General features: G+C 37.9%; 3 protein-coding genes across 14 annotated transcripts in view; 1 reads left to right on the forward strand and 2 right to left on the reverse strand.

Moving 5' to 3' along the window:
* The window catches only part of LOC105195964 (stress-activated protein kinase JNK), a 159,438-nt gene extending 149,201 nt beyond the window's left edge, over positions 1-10,237 (reverse strand). Inside the window, exon 1 of the mRNA XM_039455493.1 lies at positions 10,006-10,237. The gene's annotated coding sequence lies outside the window, so the exon portion shown is untranslated. The remainder of the gene's footprint in view (positions 1-10,005) is intronic.
* Positions 10,238-10,462: 225 nt separating this feature from the next.
* LOC105195963 (peroxisome biogenesis factor 2) lies at positions 10,463-13,536 on the forward strand. Of its 9 annotated transcripts, none has more exons than XM_011161630.3 (3): positions 10,956-11,153; positions 11,242-11,312; positions 11,759-13,536. In XM_011161630.3, the coding sequence occupies exon 3, from the start codon at positions 11,780-11,782 to the stop codon at positions 12,683-12,685; it is 906 nt and encodes a 301-aa protein (XP_011159932.1). In that variant the 5' UTR covers positions 10,956-11,153; positions 11,242-11,312; positions 11,759-11,779; the 3' UTR covers positions 12,686-13,536. The 9 variants fall into 9 exon arrangements, with proteins under 9 accessions (XP_011159929.1, XP_039311432.1, XP_025989161.1 ...); XM_011161631.3 differs by having other exon boundaries at positions 11,242-11,268; XM_011161627.3 differs by lacking the exons at positions 10,956-11,153; positions 11,242-11,312 and adding an exon at positions 10,463-10,658.
* LOC105195962 (protein bicaudal C homolog 1-B) overlaps positions 13,165-20,746 on the reverse strand; it is a 43,367-nt gene continuing 35,785 nt past the window's right edge. For 2 of the 4 annotated variants that reach the window (XM_011161622.3, XM_011161626.3), the window contains 4 exons: positions 20,409-20,659; positions 19,915-20,146; positions 19,644-19,763; positions 19,386-19,507 (listed from right to left, as the gene is read on the reverse strand). In XM_011161622.3, coding sequence (XP_011159924.1) covers positions 19,386-19,507; positions 19,644-19,763; positions 19,915-20,146; positions 20,409-20,659 — 725 coding nt within the window. Of the gene's footprint in view, positions 19,508-19,643; positions 19,764-19,914; positions 20,147-20,408; positions 20,660-20,746 lie in introns of all 4 variants that reach the window. The other 2 variants (XM_011161624.3, XM_011161625.3) reach the window with 2 other exon arrangements.

Here is a 20,746-nt window from a genome sequence, read left to right on the forward strand (position 1 = left end):
TATTGTATAAATTATATAATAAATATTTATATATAAAAAAGAAAGAGGATTTCCTACCTATTTGTTGCTCATATATTATTTAAATACATTATAGAATCTATAAATTATTAAGTTATTTACATAAATTAAATTTGTTTCCTTTTAGGCTGTTAGTAATTCTTCCTTATTTTTTTAAATATTTTTTTATAAGAATTCAATTATTAATTTTTTAAAATACTACTGTGCCGTTCATGAAAAATAAAAAGAAACAGAAGAAACGCGTTGGCATTTTTTTTATCTCATCGTATTCTAAAAATTCCACAAAAGCTAATTACAAAATTAATCCAACTTTTTCATAAGGTCAAACGTTCGGCTTCTACATTTTTTATTTTTATTTGTGATATAAAAGTATATTGGCAGGACGTCGACTACAAGATTAACGCGCGGTCCAGAAGGAAGAAGATCCAGGAGATCGCATAAAAGGCGGAAGCTCATAAAAAGCGATCCGGTGATCCCCCAGATACCGAGCGTCATCGGATTACTTAATGCAGTTCTACGTATGCATGTGCATTAAAGTCTAGATGGACGCGCAAAATGAAAGATCGCCCTCTCTTTCACTCTTTCTCGCTCTTGCGAGCAAAATCGCACGCGATGGAAACATAATTTGATTATTACCGCGAATGTGAGACGGCAGTGGTGCGTAACAAGGTGGTCGAGTGTCAATTAGTCGGCTGCACTACTGGTGATTTCAGTCCCGTCATCATTCACCTTCCATTTCTACCCCTTGACCCTTCTTTTTCATATCAAATACTCACGGAGAATTAAAATTCTTGCGCGAAACGGAGAGATGCGTGAGTCGCGTGTATAGCGGTCTGAGGTCTTTCATCGCGTGACCTTTCCATTTCGAAATGATTACGAGCATAGCAAGGCGAGGATTAATACGATTGCATGTCAGAAAAGAATCCTGAAAAAGAGTCTCGACTCTTATTCAACGTGACTATTTCGTATCGTTGCGGAATACGTAACCACACTACAAATCCAAGTGTGTAAAACGTGTAGCCACTTTTTACATTTGTATTTTTTATGCCTTAAATTCAATTTATGCGTACGATTTTTGTACTTTTTACACGCTTAGATGTGCATGTCGACGCTCTTTTCCGTCAACGGAACGCTACAACGACGCAGCGTAGCGAAGCGCTCTCGAATCGCGTTTAATCGGAAATTACTTACGGCTTGCGCAATTGGTCCAGTATTCGTTGCGTTTCGGTAATAAGTACACGCGTGTGAAATCGTGTGTAAGAGCTGGAGAAGCACTGCGAAGGATTCCGAGAGGAGCAGTGAGGCTTGGTCGGCGTCGGGCAACGCGACCGGAAAGAGGAATGAGCGACCTATCACTTGTTTGTTGTTTACTCGCGCGGTACTAATCGGTCGCGACGCACTCGCGTCGCGTGTCTCGTCGATCAGTTTACATCACCGCTGTCCGAAATTTGGGTTTCAATTGAAATGTATCGATGTTCATGCCTACTACCGCTTTCTCACCATATCATAACCGTTGTCTCGTAGCGCGCGACTCAGAGACAATACTACATTGAAAATCTAAGTGTGTGTTTGATGTATAAAATAATATAGTTACTTTTTACGTATTTATGTGCGTGTAATTTTTTTTCATGTGCTTAGACGTGTAATTTAACATTGATACACGTCTAAGCGTTTAACAAGTACAAAAATTATACGCATAAATTTAAATTGATGCATCAAAAATGCAAATGCGTAAAAAGTGACTACAAATTTTACACACTTGGATTTGCAGTGTAATTAAACAATTTTTTATCTGTCAACAATGTGCAGAGTTTATAAAAATAAAATCTGACAGTTATTATTATTAAAAAATTGAAAACTGTCATCTTTAAAGAAATAAAAAAATTGTACATAACTATTTAAAAAATATATATATGCACATGATTTTCAATTTGATATTTGTATTCTATTCATATAAATCTATAAATATAAAAAAATACTCGGTTTATATTATCAGTTGAATTATAATTATAATTATATTGTAAAACATCAAAACCGCTAATTTCTCTTATAAAATTATTTATATGTCTGAATATAAAATATAGAATATTTTTTAAAAGGCTTGAAACAATAATAAATTTTTATCAATAATCGAAACAGTACATATTGATAAAAAGATTCGTATTTTAAATTCAATAGAAAAACAAGTATTAAAAATTATATTCAAAGAAATAAAACCAAAAATTAAAAATCTTGTATAGTTGATATGGATTATTCGCGAGATGATCTGCATAGTTCTAATCTCAATGCAATACATTGAGAACTAATGCTTATAATGGAATATGTAGGTAATAAGAGCGGGCTCTTAATAAGCACATGCATCGCATGGCTATTGATCTGTTAGAATTCTAATTTAGTACAAGCTCTTTTGGAACAGATATAGCTTTCGATGTCAAGCAGGTTAGGCTTAATCTCTAGACGGCACTTCCTGCACGACAGTAACGAGATTTCGGTTGTTGGCCGATCACGATATAATATTATTACGAGTCACTGACTTTATAACTAATTTAACGATAACTCCTTGGCAAACATTTACACACCTCGTCACTTACATACATGCTTATAGGTATAATAACATCGCTGATTTATAATTATATATCAAAATCGCATCTAGAGTCTCGTGACATAAATTTTTTTTTCTGTTGGTCATTAAGAAAATAATTACGTGATAATACGAAAAGGTACATATTTAAATGATTTGACAGATTTGTGTATAAATCATTAGTTCCTTAGTTATGTTGCAAAATCTTTTAATTCAATTCTTGTTACAGATTCATAAGAAAATAATATTTCTTTATAATTCAGATCTCTTTTAATGAAACAAATTTTAATTGTTTAATTATTTCTTTATAACAAATTATAAATTTTATTTTATCAGTCGAAAATGTATTAAATGTTTAATTACATTTAGTAACAACGTTAATTCGTAAGTTTTAAACAAAATGACCAAATAAAAGTTTAAGACATAAGTCATGAGATTGCTCGATCAACTTTGTAAAATGCATAAAAAAATCAAGATTTCAATAAGTAGTACAGAAGCGATCATAAAAGTGCTACAGTAACGAATAAGCCGCGGAGAAAAATATTTGATTAATTCATCTCTTATCGAAGAATACTCTCGTTCAACGCTACTTGTCATAAAATTCTCAGAATTTCTGAAATCTAGTCGAGTGCAAGCCACTCTCGTTGAAAAAAAAAACCAGATCGCTGTTTCAATAAATAAAGATTGTTAAAGGGGTTAATGTAACGACACACACGAGCAGCCAGCAGGTAACGTTCGTTTCGTCGTCCCAGCATCGAATGCCGTCGACTACGGTGAAGATGAAGAGAACGCAAATACGAGGGAGAAAAAGACAGAGATAAAGAGGGTTTGGTAGGGGTTGGCGGCGTTGAGGGGAGAACAGGTGGGGCAGCGCCGGGGATGGCGAGGGGTTTAAACGGCGGATGACGTCGGTCGGTCGTTCGGTCGAGAGCTGCAGGGGGTGGTCAGGGGGAAATCGCGCCACGCTCGTGGTAGCGATCAATACTTCGCCACCACGCCTCGCCTTCGCCACCACCTCTACCTCTCGCGTCGCGTTGCGAGAGAGCAAAACTTGACTCTCTCCCTACGTCACGAGCCAGAGGGTGGAATCGTCGAGCCGGAGGACGCCGATCACCTTGGACTTGGACGGGTCCGAGCTTTAACCCCCTCCCCCCTCCCTTCACTCTCTTCGCAAGAATCGCCCTCTTCGAGGAGAAAAAAAATACGCCGTCGTGAAAAGAAGGCATGCAACGTGCGTGTCTCGATTTACCGCAGTAAAAATTAATCTAAGAATGAGTTATTTCAGTAAGCAGCAATTTTAGACAGGTTTTATATAAAACGCAAAAATTTTTAGGATTATTGATTTACTAATTATATGTGGGTCTCGTTTTTCACTCGAGATTATCACCTTGAATTATTTTAGATGTAAATCATTTTGAATATAAAATTTAATTATCTTTCTCTCATAAATTATTTCCTCTTTTTTTTTACCTTTTCAACGAAAAAATAATGTATAATATTGTGAAACATTTATATCATCTGTGTAATAAGTTTTTTTTATTAAGATCGGATTTGCAAAAATTAATTCAAAACAGTTCCGAGTATTCTACAAATGCAGAGTTCATCGTGCAACGTAATTGTATATTTAATTCATTTCTCTCAATGCTGCAAGTTATTTACGTAATAATTTCATCTACAAACAAATCATACAGATGCATTTCAATTTATACTTTACAACTGTATAATTATTTGAAAGTAGGCCAATGAACTGCATACAGAAAAATACTATTACTCTTTAAAGAGAATCAAAGTTCGTAAGATTTGCTTTGGCGATTAGATTCTTAAATTCCCGCGGCTACAGATAAAGGGAATCTTTTCGAAGACCAGCAAGATAGAATCTCTTGCGGCCTAATGCAAAAGAGAGGCGTTCCTCCAATAAGCGAATGCTCGAACACGCGCGTGACCTCGTTCGATGGGGTCACGATACGGGGATGGAAACGCGGAAAACATGAGATGGCAGCACGTTGCAACCGGGAAAAATTTTTGGCACGTTGCTTCGCGTATGCAAACATTTCATTCGATAAAAGAAATTACAAATCGCGATACGTTACAAAATAATTTGAAAAAATGCCACACCTAAAATATATAATTATATAAATAAAAATGTTAATTTTACTTAACACATATTTATTTACTAAACTATTATCTCAAAATGAGATTAATTTTTCATGATTAATATCATGTTCTTAATTAATGTGACTCGATCCATTATAATAAGTAGTAAAAGTATAAGACCTGATCGTGCGTGCTCACCATTTGCATCTCTATTTATTGCAAGGCATTATTAAATTAAAAAGAACAGTCTCGATGCGAACAAATAAAGCGCGATTAATTTGGAGTAATTGATAAGCGAAAGCTCAGGGATATATGTGTGAGCTAAAACACGCGTTATCATGGCGGTAAACACGACGGGTAAACCACTAACCAGTCTAACCAGCGATTGTCCGATTGCTGCTGAACATCCGTCGTTTCGCAGCCAAGAATAACGACACGCGCATGTATTATCACTGAACACAATTTTAATAAAATGATGATATCGCACGTGTAGCCTTCCTACATAGGTCAGCTGATAATGAAAATTCCTCACGCTCTTTCTCAAAATAGACTGCTCTAATTAGCAACAATTAGAATCAAAACGATTTCTTTTTTCATTATTAATATTGTGAAGGGATGTGGGATATTTTTGTATAAAAATCAATTTTATATATATTGAAAATTTTAAGATGTATACTATATCAAACCAACCAAATAAAAAAAAAACCAAATAAGATAAAAAGTATTTTTATTTATTTAAACGTATTTACTTCAATTGGATTTAATTGGATTTATTTAAACTGAATTCTTCAATATAATAATTCTAAAGCCTAAATCAATTAGCCTAAAGCCTAATATCCATATATGTTACATGTTATACACTTTTCGTACACATATTATATGAAAAAATTATCATATTTATATAATATATAAACAGAAATATAAAAGAATGTTTTTGTAAGAGTAACTTGTAAAATTAAAAAGAAATTATTACTTTATATTTAAAATAATATTTTCTTCTCCATTTTTCATTATTATTAACATTATAAAAAAAATAAATGTAAAATATTATAGAATAAATGGATAATAACTATATAGTTTTCATAAGAACTAAATAAATACAGATAATTTTTTTTTCTTTTAAACGAGTTTTCCAAATGTTAATTAAAACCTACTACTTTATTCTTATACATCCAAAATAATATTATCATATTTATGCAATAAACGGTTTAAAGATTAGAAATCTTTGTTTTTTGAAAATTTAACTTTCTGAACTTGCTTGATTAACAAATTAAATCTTTCGGGCCAATCCTTTTCATCAAAATTTTACGAAAAATCTCTATTGGATCGACAAATTGAGATTTGCTTATATAGATGTCAGAGAAAAATTGAAATGTTTTCGCTCTCTGTGATTAATTTCATCCAGCTGTAAAAGTCGGAGCAATTAACGTGTCATATTTCAGCCGTATTGGAACGATTGAAACAAAAGTTTCAATCGCTTGTACATTTGATTAATTTTTTCTGAATTATCGCTCCCTTGCGACAGTCGCGAATGATAGATCGATACTACGCCTTGCTTGAGTATGCAATTCAATGAATTATTCCTTCTCGTCAAATAAACTAGAGCTATACTGTTCACATAAAGTTATTCCGCGATTCCTTTGGTCTATCGATGTGGCATGTACAAACTTTTTCCCTCATAGATCACAGATATCGAATGCATTTGCAAAAAAACGTTCAACTTCTTTCAAAATCTTTATCGTTGCATGCGCAGCAGAGAACGCATCATTAAACCTAACATAATTGAAGTTCTTTTGATAGCACGTCTAAAAATTAAAAGTTAGACGTCATAAATCAAATTTCCGTTAAAATAGATTCCCCACTTATGATAAAAAAAAGAGACACAGTTATCTTCAATTTATTTTCCAAATACTTGATCCTTATTCATTCATTTTTATATTGCGAATATTGCAAATCTTATAAAATCTTTATTAAGCATATTTGCATACAGAAAAAATTAGTAACAAATCAACAATTCATTGTTTCACGTATAAGCAAGAATACAAAATCTTAAAGGAATTTATAATTTTAAACCGACATAATTTACTTACGCAAACAAAATTTCTTCATATTAGCAAACTGTGTCTGCAAGATTATAAATTCTTCCAAGAAGATTTTCTATTCTTGCTCACATATGAAATAATAAATTGTTAATTTGATACTAATTTTTCTCCTGTGAACATTTGATATTTTATTAGTTTTATCAGGCTGCCTGCAATAATAGCAATGTGTGTGCGCGTGTGAATAGAAAAAGTTCGATATATCTCTCTATAAAAATATTTCATACACGATGAGTAGCGATGAAAGCCGATTTCCAATTTCCAGAATAGGTGGAATTTCGGCGTGTGGAGCACGTAACAAAAGGCGCCAATAATTTCCGATAGCCAACGTAAATAGGAGCCCCGAATAACGCCGCGTGCGCGGACTAATGCAAAGAGTGTGTAGCAGCCGGGTCCGATTTATCGGCGATATCGACAAGCCGTCGAGCCTTACCTCGGCGATAATAGGCACCGAATGCGACGTAACGCGGTACACGTCGACATGCGGCGCGACGGCGACGCGACGGATTTAGGCGCGTCGATAAATAACGTCGCCAGGTGCGCGAGCACGCCGAAAAGCTTGCTCGTTCGCACGAATGAGTCTTCCACGTCAGCGGCCACAGGCCGTAAATTAAGGTCAGAGCCAAGAGCGATGTAAGCAGCAAACCGCATGCGAGATAGAGAGGAGAGGAAAGGGAGGGGGTGGGGGAAGATGCGAATAGATATGCAAATTGCGTGCACGCTCGGCTGTTTACGTCTGTCGATTTGCTGTCAAAGTCGCCGATACAGCGTAAACCCTTCGGCAAAGCGCGAATTCGATTGATAGATGAACTTCGGTCGCGAATAAGCTTCGATAAAAGAAACTCTTACTTTATTTCCTGTACCTTAATCTGGATTAATCCAATCGAGTAATATACCGTGTTGAAAGATGTAACGAAACTATTGTTTTGTAGTTGAACGAAGAATCGTTAAATGAAACAAAGTGTCGAACGACGGATAATATCACTTCACGACGGTGAACTCGCGTTCAGATAACGCAGTTACAAGTTTGAGGATATTCGACGTTAAAGACCGAAGATGGTGTGTCGTAAACGTTTCGGGGAGGAAAAGTCGTGCGAGAATCGAGCTTATAAAAAAGCTCCCAGACGAAAGGCGACGTGAAAGGAAATTAGGACGTCTTTATATCGTAGATGGGAGACGATAATTTGTTTTGGTAATTTGTAAAATTAATGATTAGGTTCTTTACTATTTAAATAGTAATTTTCTTCGGACCTGAAAAGAAATAATGTGTTTACTTATCTTATTAATCGCGACTTTTACGTACTTTTACGTATACTATTTTTACACTGGGAGAAGAAAAATATTTACTCGACGAGTCCTAATAAGCTTGTTTACCTGCAGTCAAGTGAGAACGTTTCTTAATTAAAATATTTATGTAAATAAATAAAGAAATAAATTTTAATAAAGTATTTTTTTCTTTCAGTTCTAGAAAATATTTACTGTTGGAACATTTTAGATTATTTTGTTAGAATATTCAGAGGTATTTTTTAATTTAGAAAATTTAATTAAGTTCAATAATATTATTAACTTATTTGTAAAATTGTTATTTAAACGTAAAAATACAAAATTATATACTCAAGGTAACGTGTCCATTTACTTGAAAGTAAATATTTTTACTTAAACAGAATAAACAGATGCTTGCATCGAAATATACGGTTTTAAAAAAATGTAGTTTTTCATTTAAAAAAATGTTTCTCTCAGCGCACGTAATAAAAAGACGCAGTGCACTGAAAAAAGTCTAGTTGCATTAATTAGAAATTTAATAGATTCGACCAGTACGTCTTTTCTTCAAAAACGAATGAATCAGAATCTCGTAGGAATTATCGGATTATAGTAAAGCCTATCAAACGTTTTAATTACTCAAATCCTATTAAAATAACCAGAAATTCTGCTTCACCAAAACGTAATTAATCATGTCTCTCGTCGATACAATAAAATCATTTTTCTCGGTGTAGCGGCTCGCAAATACTTTTCGTCCTTTCGTCCTAAAGATTACCATTACTCCCTCGTAATCAGGATCTATGATCTTACATAAGACAGACGAAACAATCAAGGAGAAAAATAATGCATCCCGACACATGCAACGTATGTACGTTTTGCATATGTTTTGTAATGTGCTCGCGCTTTAAACGCGATTACACTGCAGTTTCCCTTTAACACCTGGACAACGGCCTGTGTGTGAAACTTTAATCCGCGCCGGACTCTTTAATCTGTATCCCCCGATTAAAAACATTTACCCTGAGATAATTTCAGAGCTGTCTCTCGCTTTAATACGCAGCGATCGAAAGGATAAAAAGTCCTTTTAATCGACGGTTTTAACGACAATTTAACGACGGATGTAGCGTAAGTAACGACTGTAATCGCGACGATAAGAATAATTCTCCCCGTAGGGAATAATAGATAGCAGCGTCGTATTAGAGCCGCGGTAATAACGCTATGACGTTAATGACAATGATAATCATTAAACGACAGTGATGAGGTAACATCAGATAATAATCACGCTAATATTGTCAAGGGTTTGGAATCCGCATTTTCTTTTTCTTTTTTTTTTTTGCCGAGCATCCCTCGTGAATATGTCGACATAACGATCGCGAGCGACACGACAGATAAAAGACCGGCCCGGAGGGTAACGCGCATACCACTTGAAAACGATACGCTCGCACACGCCTCCGTTATTGTCGGGTTTTCCCTTTGATCTGCATAATACACAATCCGGACTCGCGAACTGTTCTGGAACAATCGCGGCTGCGAGAGTTCCACTCGCTGCGTGGCGAAACTGTTTCGGAGCAGGACAATTCCGTGAGGAAGAAAAAGCTCGTTGAAAAGAGATGAAAGAGAGAGAGAGAGAGAGAGAGGAAGAGCACTCACGTCTACATACACGATAGAAAGCGCGCTGTGCGCGGGCGGAAAGGTCGCGAGCGCGGAAAAGCAGGAACGACGACGACGACGACGACAACGACAACGAACCGACGGCCGAGAGACGACGACGCTTCGTCCCCGGTGCTCTCTTCGCCTGGCCGAATTGGAGGTTAACCTGTCACTCGATAGCGGATCGATTTTACGGCGCGCGCGGGAGGGAGAACGGGAGGAGGAGGCGTGCCGTCGTCGTCGTCGTCCGCGCAGCGCATTCGACACCGCGCGTAGAGGTGATATTATGTAATTTCTGGCACTCACCTGGTTCGCAGAGCCGTGCGGACGTTCCGCGGGCGACTGGTGCGGCTCCCGATGCGGCCGTCCTGTCTGTCCGTCCGTAGGAAACGGAGGTAGCGAAGGAGAGACGTTGATTACAGATGGAGAGAGAGAGGGAGAACGTGCGGGAGAAGCGGCGAGGTCACATACACACGCCGTGGCAGCCGCCGATGCGATTCGGCGGCGGTGGTGGTGGCGGCGGCGGCGGCGACGACGACGGCGACGACGACGACGACAACGGCGGCGGCGGCGGTTGCACACTCCGTGAGATAAGAGAAAGAGAAAACGAGATAGAGAGAAAGAGAGAGAGAAGGGGAGGAAAACCGTCAAACTTTATCACGAGACCAGCATGACGCGCGACGGGGCTGCAGGCAGCGTGCGACAACGACGGGTGAGAGGAACGACGACGACGACGAAAACGGATACACACGCGCGACACCACCGACACTCGATGACGTCATACCACCGGCGGCAACATGGAGCCGACGTACGCGCGAACGACGCGCGGACACGAACACCACGACGCGAACTACGCGCGACGACTACGACGGCAGCCTACGACCGCTCGCTCCGCTAGCCGGAGAGCCGTGTCCGTGCGCCGTCTAACCTCAAAAACGTGTCTGCGCCCGAGGAGAGCGGTAAGAGAGAAAGAGAGAGGGGAGAGAGAGAGAGAGAGAGAGAGAGAGAGAGAAAGAGCGCGCGCGTGAGAGAGCGTAGTGTCAGTCGCGGCAACGGACGCGCCCCGTGCGCAACAGCGACGAGACACGGACCCGAACTGAGACGAAGTCCCGGCCGAGTCGACCCGAACGCGCCCGCGAAGCCGCGAACGCCTCGCGCTCCCATTGGTCGTGCGCTCGCCCTCTCCATACGCCGTTCGCGAACGTTCGGCTGCTCTCGAGTCTCGCCGGAGCGGCGGAGTCATTCCGATGGTGCGTACGATGCGATGCGGGCGTGAGTATGTTCGATCGTGCGGTATCACCATAACCTCTTTGCAGGCGCGCGCGAGTTTATCGACCGAAAGTTTTGTTTGATCGTTCGTAAATGATAAGCTGTCGATCGTGGCGCGGTGTACGTGTTCGAATGGACGTATTTTTGCATGATCGCTCGATCGTACCTAACTTCGTTCGCTTCAAGTGAGTTGATACCGAAAGTGAACCCTTTATCCGCGTCACCGCAAGTTTTCAGTAATTGTTCGTATATTCTGTCTGTTATTGTCAATAGGAAAGATTACGCCGCTCACGCGACTAGGTACGGGAAATAATGAGCGATAATTAGATTCTGTGAATGACGAGGTAACTTCGATGTACTTTGAACATTGCTCAGAGTGTATTCCAAGGCCGCCATGCGATTTGTTAGCCGTTCTTGGCGCGAACTTGTGTCATCGTTTTTTTTATTTAGTAATTGTTATCAAAATAAAAGCTTTCAACGCAGAAATGTTATATTTTCACTCATGATACTTAAATTCTAGGAAATTTTTATATTTTTGGTAATGTTTTGAAACATGACCCATCCTTAATGTAAAAAACATATTTTCATTTGAATTCACGCATAATTAAAAAAATATAAAAATTTATGGCATTAGTTTCACTGAACAAAAATCAAATCTAAATTGATCGAAAAATTCGTGTGCCTGAGATGTTCATATTTGAAAAAGAACATAATTTTTGTAGTACATACTGTTAATTTAAGAAATATCGCTTTTCCATATCGCAGTGCGTAAAATCAAAATTCTTTCCAGAATCTCCCCGAGTCGATCAAGATGACGCAGTCACTTTACGTCTCTCGAATAAATCAGATCGACGCCGCTGAATTGGACACAGAGATCTATAAGGTGCTGAAGAATCAAGCTAGGGAGATCGCCAGATACTGCGCACCCGGCAAAATCGACAAATGGCAACCGGAAGTGGACGCCATCCTGAAATTCTTCATCTGGAAGTTCTCGCTGCATCGAGGATCCTCCACGTTCGGCCAGCGGCTTCTCAATCTACACTACTGCAATATTAATCAAAAAAAAGCTGTATTATATTTGATTCTAAGCATTCTACCTCAGTATTTGAAGAACAAATTGACCAATGAGAATCTATCCGAACGTGGCGTGGTCGCACACATATTAAAGTCGCTCGTCGACTGGACGACGAACGCGATCACTCTCTTGGAGCTCGTCAATCTGCTCTTCTTCCTCCATCGGGGCGTACAGCCGCGCGTGATCGAGTTTCTGCTGGGTCTGTCCAGCCAGTCGATAACGACGCACCGACCTAGAATCATCGGTTACTCGTACATGACGAGAGAGTTGCTCTGGCACGGTCTAATGGAGCTCTTCACGATCGGCATACCCATGATAAACTTCCACTACCTGAAGCACACGATGATGAGGTTGTGGCGACGTGCGGAACCGTCGTGCAGGCTGTTCCCGGTGATGAACGCCGCTACCAAGTGCGCCTACTGCTACGAGGACCCGATTCTGCCATCGCACGCCGGTTGCGAGCATCTATTCTGTTACTACTGCCTGCAGGCGCACTTCACCGCGATGAGCGTGTTCCAGTGTCCCACCTGCGATGCGCAGCTCCATGCCGAAGATATGAAAAGGTACACCGTCGCGTGTGCACCGACTTGCAGCGATGACGAGGAGTCGGACGATAGCTTTGAGAAAGTGGACGATGGATAATATGAACGTATGTATCTCTTATAGTTTTATCAGAGCTAAAAGTGACTCGATGCTCGAGGTGATGTGATTGTGATAAAGTTATGTGCCTGAACTTTTGATTTATTAACCTCGCCGCCAAGTACTGCATTTACAAGTGAAGATGATTTTTATTATTATGTGATGTGTTAATTCTACATGGTGATTTGCAGCAATGACCAATTATTTAAAAACATATATATTTAAAGAAATAGTGATTCGTTGCAAAATGCGGTTAATAGAAAAAGTACAAAAATATAATTTTATTATGTCGGAATTAACTAAACCTCCTAGAAGCAAATTTTATTATTTTATTATCGCATTGCAATAAATTGCAATATGATGGCATTAAATCTATGAAACGAATAATATATAAATGAAGAAAGATTTAACGTATTGATTTATCGTGAGACACGACGAAGGGGTGTGTACGTGTGATATTAATATTTTGTTTTTATTAAAAATAGCAATATACAAAATCATCTTTATTCTTCATTTCAATACAACAAATCCCGATTTCGGGCGACATTCTCGTTTCTTTTTTCCGAAACAAACAATAAATGATCGATATATACTCTCTTGGCTCTTATATCAAAATTAGATTACATTATATCATATAAAAATATTATGCCGCGCTGTATATTATAAAACGCTTCATCTGCCGCCGCGCAGGTCGATGGATCGATTGTTTACATGCAATAATGACATATTCATCGATTAATTTATCATTCGGTTGCTGCACCTGCGCTCGATGGGCGGGCACGTCCCTAGATTTATTTTACACGAGAAACAATATCATAAACACTATAGCACAGAAAGAAAAAAAAAACGCGAAACACATACACATAAATTAACACTTTCCATCCGCCTCTCCTACGACACTACAAATTTCATTTGAATCCAAACTCTTTTATCATCTTTCCCTGGAATGTATCATTTATACACTGAGAAAAAGAATTTGTTAAAGAATTAAAATATTTAGTCCGATACGATCAACCAAACATTGGGTTGATTCAATAGTTATTTAGTTGCACAAAAAAAAGATCTAGTTAATATTCTTTGAAATTTTTTAATCGAGACTTAAATCAACTCAAATTTTCATTCAAATTTTTTAATCAAAACTTCAATCAGCTCAATACTTACAGTTGTACGTATCGAATTAAATATTTTAGTTTTTCAACAAATTTTTTTTCCTCAGTGTAGTACAGTTGTATAGTGCGGGTTCTTTCATCGTTTCATGAGAAGTCCCTTCTCAAAAGATCGGGCTGTTATTTACTTCCTGAGGTATTCGCGTTTACATTTGCGCTCTCTACTCTAACAATTAAATCTTATTAATCGCGACGTAAACGGAGTTCACCCGAAAAATAATAAGACACATTGGAAGCAACTTTTACGCAGTTCTATTTTTCTTTTTTTCCAATTCTACCTTTTCTGAATCGTACGTATATATATCCTTAATATTCATTCAAATTTCGAACCTGAAAGTGTTTGTTTCTTTCACAAAATATTGTTTATTTTATCGTTTGTACGTTCTTTTCCTCGGGCGAACTCCTCCGATTATTCTCCACATTTCTCACAGGCACTTTAGCGACGATACTACGGTATTCTAAGAGAGTGTCCCTTCTGTGCCGAAAAGAGATCACGATTTTGTATTGATCTCGCTAAGCGAAAAATACAATTTTCTGACATCTTTCGAGTTTGAAAGAGAGAACACAATAGTGCGAGGCATTTATACTTATCGATATATGAAAACGGTTTACGCATGGTGTCATTATAGCTGCTTAATTAAGGCGACATTATGTCTCGGACGGGATCGCGATGTATTTCCCAAATCGCTTGCGCGTTTCACGCTAGTTTATCGTTCAGGCAAGATGAGGTGTGACATATTATGTATAAAATTAAAAGATTCAATGTACTATACGCGGTATCTTTCTCGTCTTTTTAAAAACTCGAAGAAATGAGGAAAGTTGAGAAAAATCAATTGATACTACAAATTAGTTGGAATAAAATTAACAAAAAGTTTCATTCCATTCCAACGAAATTAGATTGACTTAATTCCAATAATATGGGATATAAGTTGAAATTAAATCAGATTTCGTTTAAATTTTAATTTTCGCAACTTTGAAATTAATTTTCCGAAGTTTTTAAAAAATCGAGTGGATCATTAAATTCTCTCTGATCGAAGAATATCTTCGAATTTTATAAGTAATCGCAAATCTACCGTCGAGAAAAATCTTTGCGCAACGATATGGCCTGTGGACTTTAAATCTTCCTGAGATTCTCAGAGAAGATCCATTACTTTTTTCTAAATCCATTTTTCATGGAAATTTCAAAACCAAGAAAACGAAAGTCACTAGACATCGAAAGTTAAAACGGATTAATCCTTAAACTTGCGTAAGATTTTCAAGTATCAAGCAAATTATAAGCTTAATCTATTTTAATTTTTTAAACGAAGAAAGTATTACGATATTATTAGTATTGTTTTATTGTAGCAAACTGTGGACTCGCTTTTTCCTCCCATTATATATAAATCGTATTAAATTAAGTCTGAATGAGTTTGGTAGGAAAGAGCGAGCCCACAGTTTGCTACAATGAAACGATACTAACGATATCGTAATATTTTCTGTTCCGTTTTTTCGACGCAAAGACAGTGAAAAAAAAATATGCTTACGATACGCAATTTCGAAGATTTACAGCGCATTCTCGTAAACGCAACAGAACTCAAGTTGCGTAAGTTTCGCGAGCGAGATCAAGCGTAATTGATACGATCGAAAGAGAAAAGGTAAACGAAGATAAGATCAGTCTAACGGTAAGCTTTTAGGCTGATCTTGTCTTCGTTTTCCTTTTCTTTTTCGAGAGAGAAAAGGGAGAGAGAGAGTGAGAGAGAGAGAGAGAGAAGTGTGTCATGTTATTTGCTGAATGCAAAAAATGTCAAGTGAGTAGGGACTAGAGAAAAGTAGTGAAAAACTAATTTTACCGTTTGAAGGTGTATATCTTCTCTCTTTCCGACGTAAATCGATTCTTGTTAACCGAAACGCTCGAGAACGCTAACTAGAAACTCTTTGTCGTCGTCGTCGTTTCATCTCGCACGCGCATTTCCCTCTCTTTTTAACGCTAATATTTCCGCGACTATACCTATATATTACCCGTATACGTTAACACTTTGCACGGGATCAGTGCGTATTCACGTAGGAACATTGACAGATTTCTTCTCAGGACTAGGCAAAGAAACCGTCGATTATATCGGTCGGCAAAGGCAAAGGGGATCTCGCCGTACGGGTGTATGCAGGGTATGTTTCCATCTCGAATTCCGCTGGTCGCGTTATTTTCAAAAATCGCAAGTACAGAGAATAGGCTTTGGGAAAAAGAGGCTGAAAGATCTTTCCTCGAAATCAGAACGCTTCCTTTTCTCCGTTACTTTCTATTACAAAATAGATTTAATTGAATTCTTTTCCTCGCGCGACAAGCCTTTTACTCTTTACATAGCACCTGGATTTCGAGTTACCCTACGTAAGAAAGTGTCGACGATTTTCGAACGAATGCATTTTGAGCTCGAGGACACTTGCGCTGCTTCGTTGATTCACGATTATGCGTACGTGTACATTTGATCCGCAGCGACAATATATATTATACATGATATATTACACATGATATTCGTTCAGTCGCGCACACTTCATGCTTACACTTCATTTCCCTTGGCGATTATCATTTCGAAACCCTTTACCAATCAGAACTTTTCTGTGGATCATCGCTGCCACAAAAAAAACTTGATTTTTTGCCCCTTGTGGGAACGCAAGGTGGCCCCTAGAGCAACATGATTGCAGGCGCAATTGGATATAGATGATATGCGGCGTTTAGATAACATAAAAATTTAAAGAACCTTGTAGAAATGGCTCAGAGAGGTCCTAATTTTTTCAAATGGAAAAAATTTATCTTATCCTTTAAAGTTTCCAAGTCTTTCCAAGTGTCTCTCAAACTCTTCTGAAATTGTTAAGATCGTAATCAGTTGTCGTTATCAATGAGATTTTTAACAAATGAAATTCTTAAAAAATTATGCCGTCACTAATATAATAACAAGTATTCTGATGCTATCGTAACAAAATACAATATTCGTAACTTCTAACGAAGTGTTGTTGGACTGTAGAATTTTGTTACTAAAAATTGTTAGAATTTTTCTGCTAAAGTAATTAACGAGAATTCTAATATCTATATATTGAGACTAAAGTTCACAAATTATTCTCTTAGCGATAAAATTATCAAAAATCTGTAGATTATTTTGTCTATTATTTTGTACATTTAACCAGTTTCGCGGCATATCATCTTTATCTACTTGTTCTTGCAATTTTTTATCGTGTAGCCCTTATGTGTAGACCGGATTGTACGATCGCCCCAAAGAATCTTGGGAGCTTTCTGTTTTTAGATCATCATCATTATCACCATTGAGCGAACAAAAAAAAAAAAAAGAAAACGGACAATAGAACCAGATACAGTCCAATATTATATCACACGTATTTGCGAAATATTCTTATTCTCATTAATTTATTCCCCTTAGTTCCGATTTATCTCGCGAGCGCATAAATAATTTACGCTTAAAAAGATTTCGCAAAAGACTTAGTCAAGAACTCTTCGCAGTAAAATCTTTCGTTAGGCATGTTCGATCAGCTCGATCGTGCGATTCTCGGCCCTCTTTGTTTTCACTTTTTACGCAGGCATCAGATTCTCGAGATTGATGATCGTAAATATATGATCGCGCGATTCAAGAATTTCATCATTATGGGAGAATCGACTTTCTTTCCTCTGCAAAAGTAATAATCGTCCCTTCTTCGTTCGATTTTAATTTGATATGCATAATACGCGTTACATTGACATCTAAATAATAATGCACGCGACTCAAGAGCTAATTTACCTAACGCTTTCATTCCTTTGTTCCAAAAAAAAATAAACAAAAATAACGCTTAAAAATTCGAATAAATTATTACCGAGAACGAGATATATCTTATGTTTATAAAACAATCGTTTTGCGAAATCGACTGCGGCCAATGGAGCTCTCTGCGTGCGAGGAATCAGAAGAATCTAAACTTGGCAATGTGTCGCTTTTAAATTCGTAGATTCTATATAAATCATACTTGCATACGTCGTCCAAATTATCGTAATCACATATGTCACAAGTAAATCTCGAAGAACACAATTGCATTGAAAAAAAGATAACAGTTCTGCATATCTGAATATCATTTTTACGAATTCATCATTTTTATGTGATTTTTTACATATATATAATTTTTACATATATTATATATATAGTTCTTGTATTTATCGCTATAATACAATTTCACATTCGTTTCTTAGACTCTGCCAAGTTTAGAGTTAATTTAATAACGAAGGCTTCCTACGATTAACGCGACGATCGTCGTCGCAAATTGTAGTTTGGTATCGATACTCGATTCAACTGGCTCCTCGAAAAAGCATCGGTTGCGCGGAGAGTGACATATATGGAGTATTTGCGCTATAGAATTCGTTTAACACCGTTCTGTCTTCAACACATGCTTTACACGAAAAGTTCTTGCGGTCTATTGTTTGACGTGCGTCCAGCGTCTTTCGCGAAATAATTAATAAATACTTTGCAACTTATACTTACTTTGTAAAACTCGAGATCGCAACCTCACGGGAGAGCTGCCGCACAAACTGTATTTTGTTTACGCGCGACGTCAAATCACTGATTAACATCGATCATTTATAACGGTGGTTTCAATTTTAAGAGTACAGTTTCGGCCGACCCGTGATCGCATTCGAGCTTAGTCTGAATTAAATATATGTGAATTTTTGCTAGGACGAAAGGCCGCTGAACACACGGGACATCCCTCGCCCATCGCATTCTAAATTTCTAATAATTGATGTAAACTCCTTTTTGATTTTTTTTTTTTTTGTTTGTTTTAGACTTTTACTCGAAACATTTATGCCCGATCATGCACACACATACGCACATTCACTCATACGTACCGATCATCATTCGGTCATCAAGCGAACCACCACACGATGTAACGAACAAGACATGCACGTCGACGTTTCGTAACAATTTCAAACATGATTCTACACGATTCTTTTAGCTTCATACAACTGACGACGCGCTCTTTGCTTCGTAAACGTTAATCGAATCGCAGAATCGATCGGATTGCCAGGTTTCATGTAAAAAAATTTATTAACAAGAAGGAAACGATAACGACGTGAATGTCTATCTTGGATAACAAACAAAGATTGCGACAATATTAACGATTATCCTAAATTCTAAGGCACCTTTAGGCCTCGTGCCGAGAACAGCGAAAAAAAAATAAGGAAAAAAATAATACAGCCAGTTCTCGGTCACAAAAATAATGTTCTCTTGATACTTAAGTAACTTCAAATCATCACATGCAAACTGTTTGGCTATTCGTACCGCGTCTGCCGAATTCTCACGGGATGAATAGTCGAATAGTCCTCTTGGTTTCCCGTAAATCCGCGTTTATTCCGTCCGAACGACCGATGTAATAACGTAGTGTGGTCCCCGCAGTTACACATTCGATCAACATTATTAAGTACGTATCTGTTTCCGTAATCGATGTGCGACGGATCTCCGAGATCGGCTTCGACAGCGCTGATACGCTATTGCGCTCGGAACGGATAACATACACGCGATCATTTTTTTTTTCTTTTACCATTTGGTGTCTAAATTACATTTGCCCATCGACGACGTTGACGCCGATGACGAGGATGCCTTCCGTTCAGCGCCGGGCGCAGCGCTTCCAGAGAACGGACTAGTTCGTTTGTTCATTTCTAAAAGAGAAACGAATTATCGGGATTAGCAGAGGTATAGAAAGAAAATAGGGTACTTTATCTTGTCGTTGGATTATTAAAAATCCATTTAATTAAGCTGGTGTTAATTAAGCTGTCCAGACAAAATCTCACATACCAGATATTAATAGCATTATTTTGCGCCTTGCACCCCAAGCGGTAATTCCAATTTCGCAAAGGTCCTTCTCGGTCAGGGAAGGAAATGTGGCCATGTCCACCTCGTGTGACGTGAACAGGCCTAGCGAGTAAAAAGAAAGAAAAACAAAAGCGGTGCAGCGTTTCGATTTTTTTTTAAACAAAAGCAACAAATAGAAACAAAAGCATAGCAAAATCGCTCAATCGAAGGTGTGCCATTGTTAGACGATTGTAATTCGCGCGTTTATACTCACGTATATATTTCTCCAAACCGATGCTGGTCAACATGCTGCCCAAATCATCGAAACGATGGGACGATGTAATTGTGTTCAAATGGGAGGTCGGCGTATGGTCCATATAATTGGAGGCCGCCATTCCGATCTGTCCGACGCGATCCTTGCTTGAAATAATACTACTGAAATCCATTTCGGTACTGAACACCGGCGTGGTTGGTTCTTTCCACAAGTCTGAAGGATGTGGAAGATCCTGCCAAATTTTTTTATATCAATTTTGTTTTCTCAATATAATAAATATTAATTTGCTAAGAAATTAGATATTATTAAGTAATTATCGCCAAATGAATAGCTACGCGTTTTAAGTACTTCAAGAAAATGTTATATACTTTCTTTGATATCATTCTACAATCCGTGAGGAACATTTTAAATTCTTGATAGATTTTGATTTCGTAAGTTTTGATGATTTCAAATTTGATTATCTTTTATATAGCCAAGAAATCCGATATAATTACCTTGCTTAAGTCACTCGTATTTATGGGCGGAATACTTTGGCTCAGGCCGTAACCGGACCAAGCAGACGTTGGTACGCGAAAATCAGTGTTGTTCGATTTATTCTGCATCGCCTTTGTAGCCAGCAACTTTTTCTGTTCGTAATCGAAGGGCGTGAGATTCTGCTGCGCAGCCATCTCGAGTGATTTTTTCTCGCAACCAGGTGCACGTCGATCGGTGACTGGTAAATCAGACAACATACTCGATAGATCCGCTGAAAGAAAAGCGAACATTTATTTGTAATTTGTAAATAGCAATAACCGATGGTTAACAATAGATCTTTAATTTTTCAATGTTGACT

This window comes from Solenopsis invicta, chromosome 12 (genome assembly GCF_016802725.1).
Source record: "Solenopsis invicta isolate M01_SB chromosome 12, UNIL_Sinv_3.0, whole genome shotgun sequence".
In the NCBI taxonomy this organism is placed as follows: domain Eukaryota; kingdom Metazoa; phylum Arthropoda; class Insecta; order Hymenoptera; family Formicidae; genus Solenopsis; species Solenopsis invicta.

Coding starts and splice junctions, on each gene's coding strand:
- LOC105195963 (XM_011161627.3), top strand. CDS start 10,497: ATGGAGCCGACGTACGCGCGAACGACGCGCGGACACGAACACCACGAC. Junction 10,659..11,758: donor GTCTGCGCCCGAGGAGAGCG/GTAAGAGAGAAA, acceptor AATTCTTTCCAG/AATCTCCCCGAGTCGATCAA.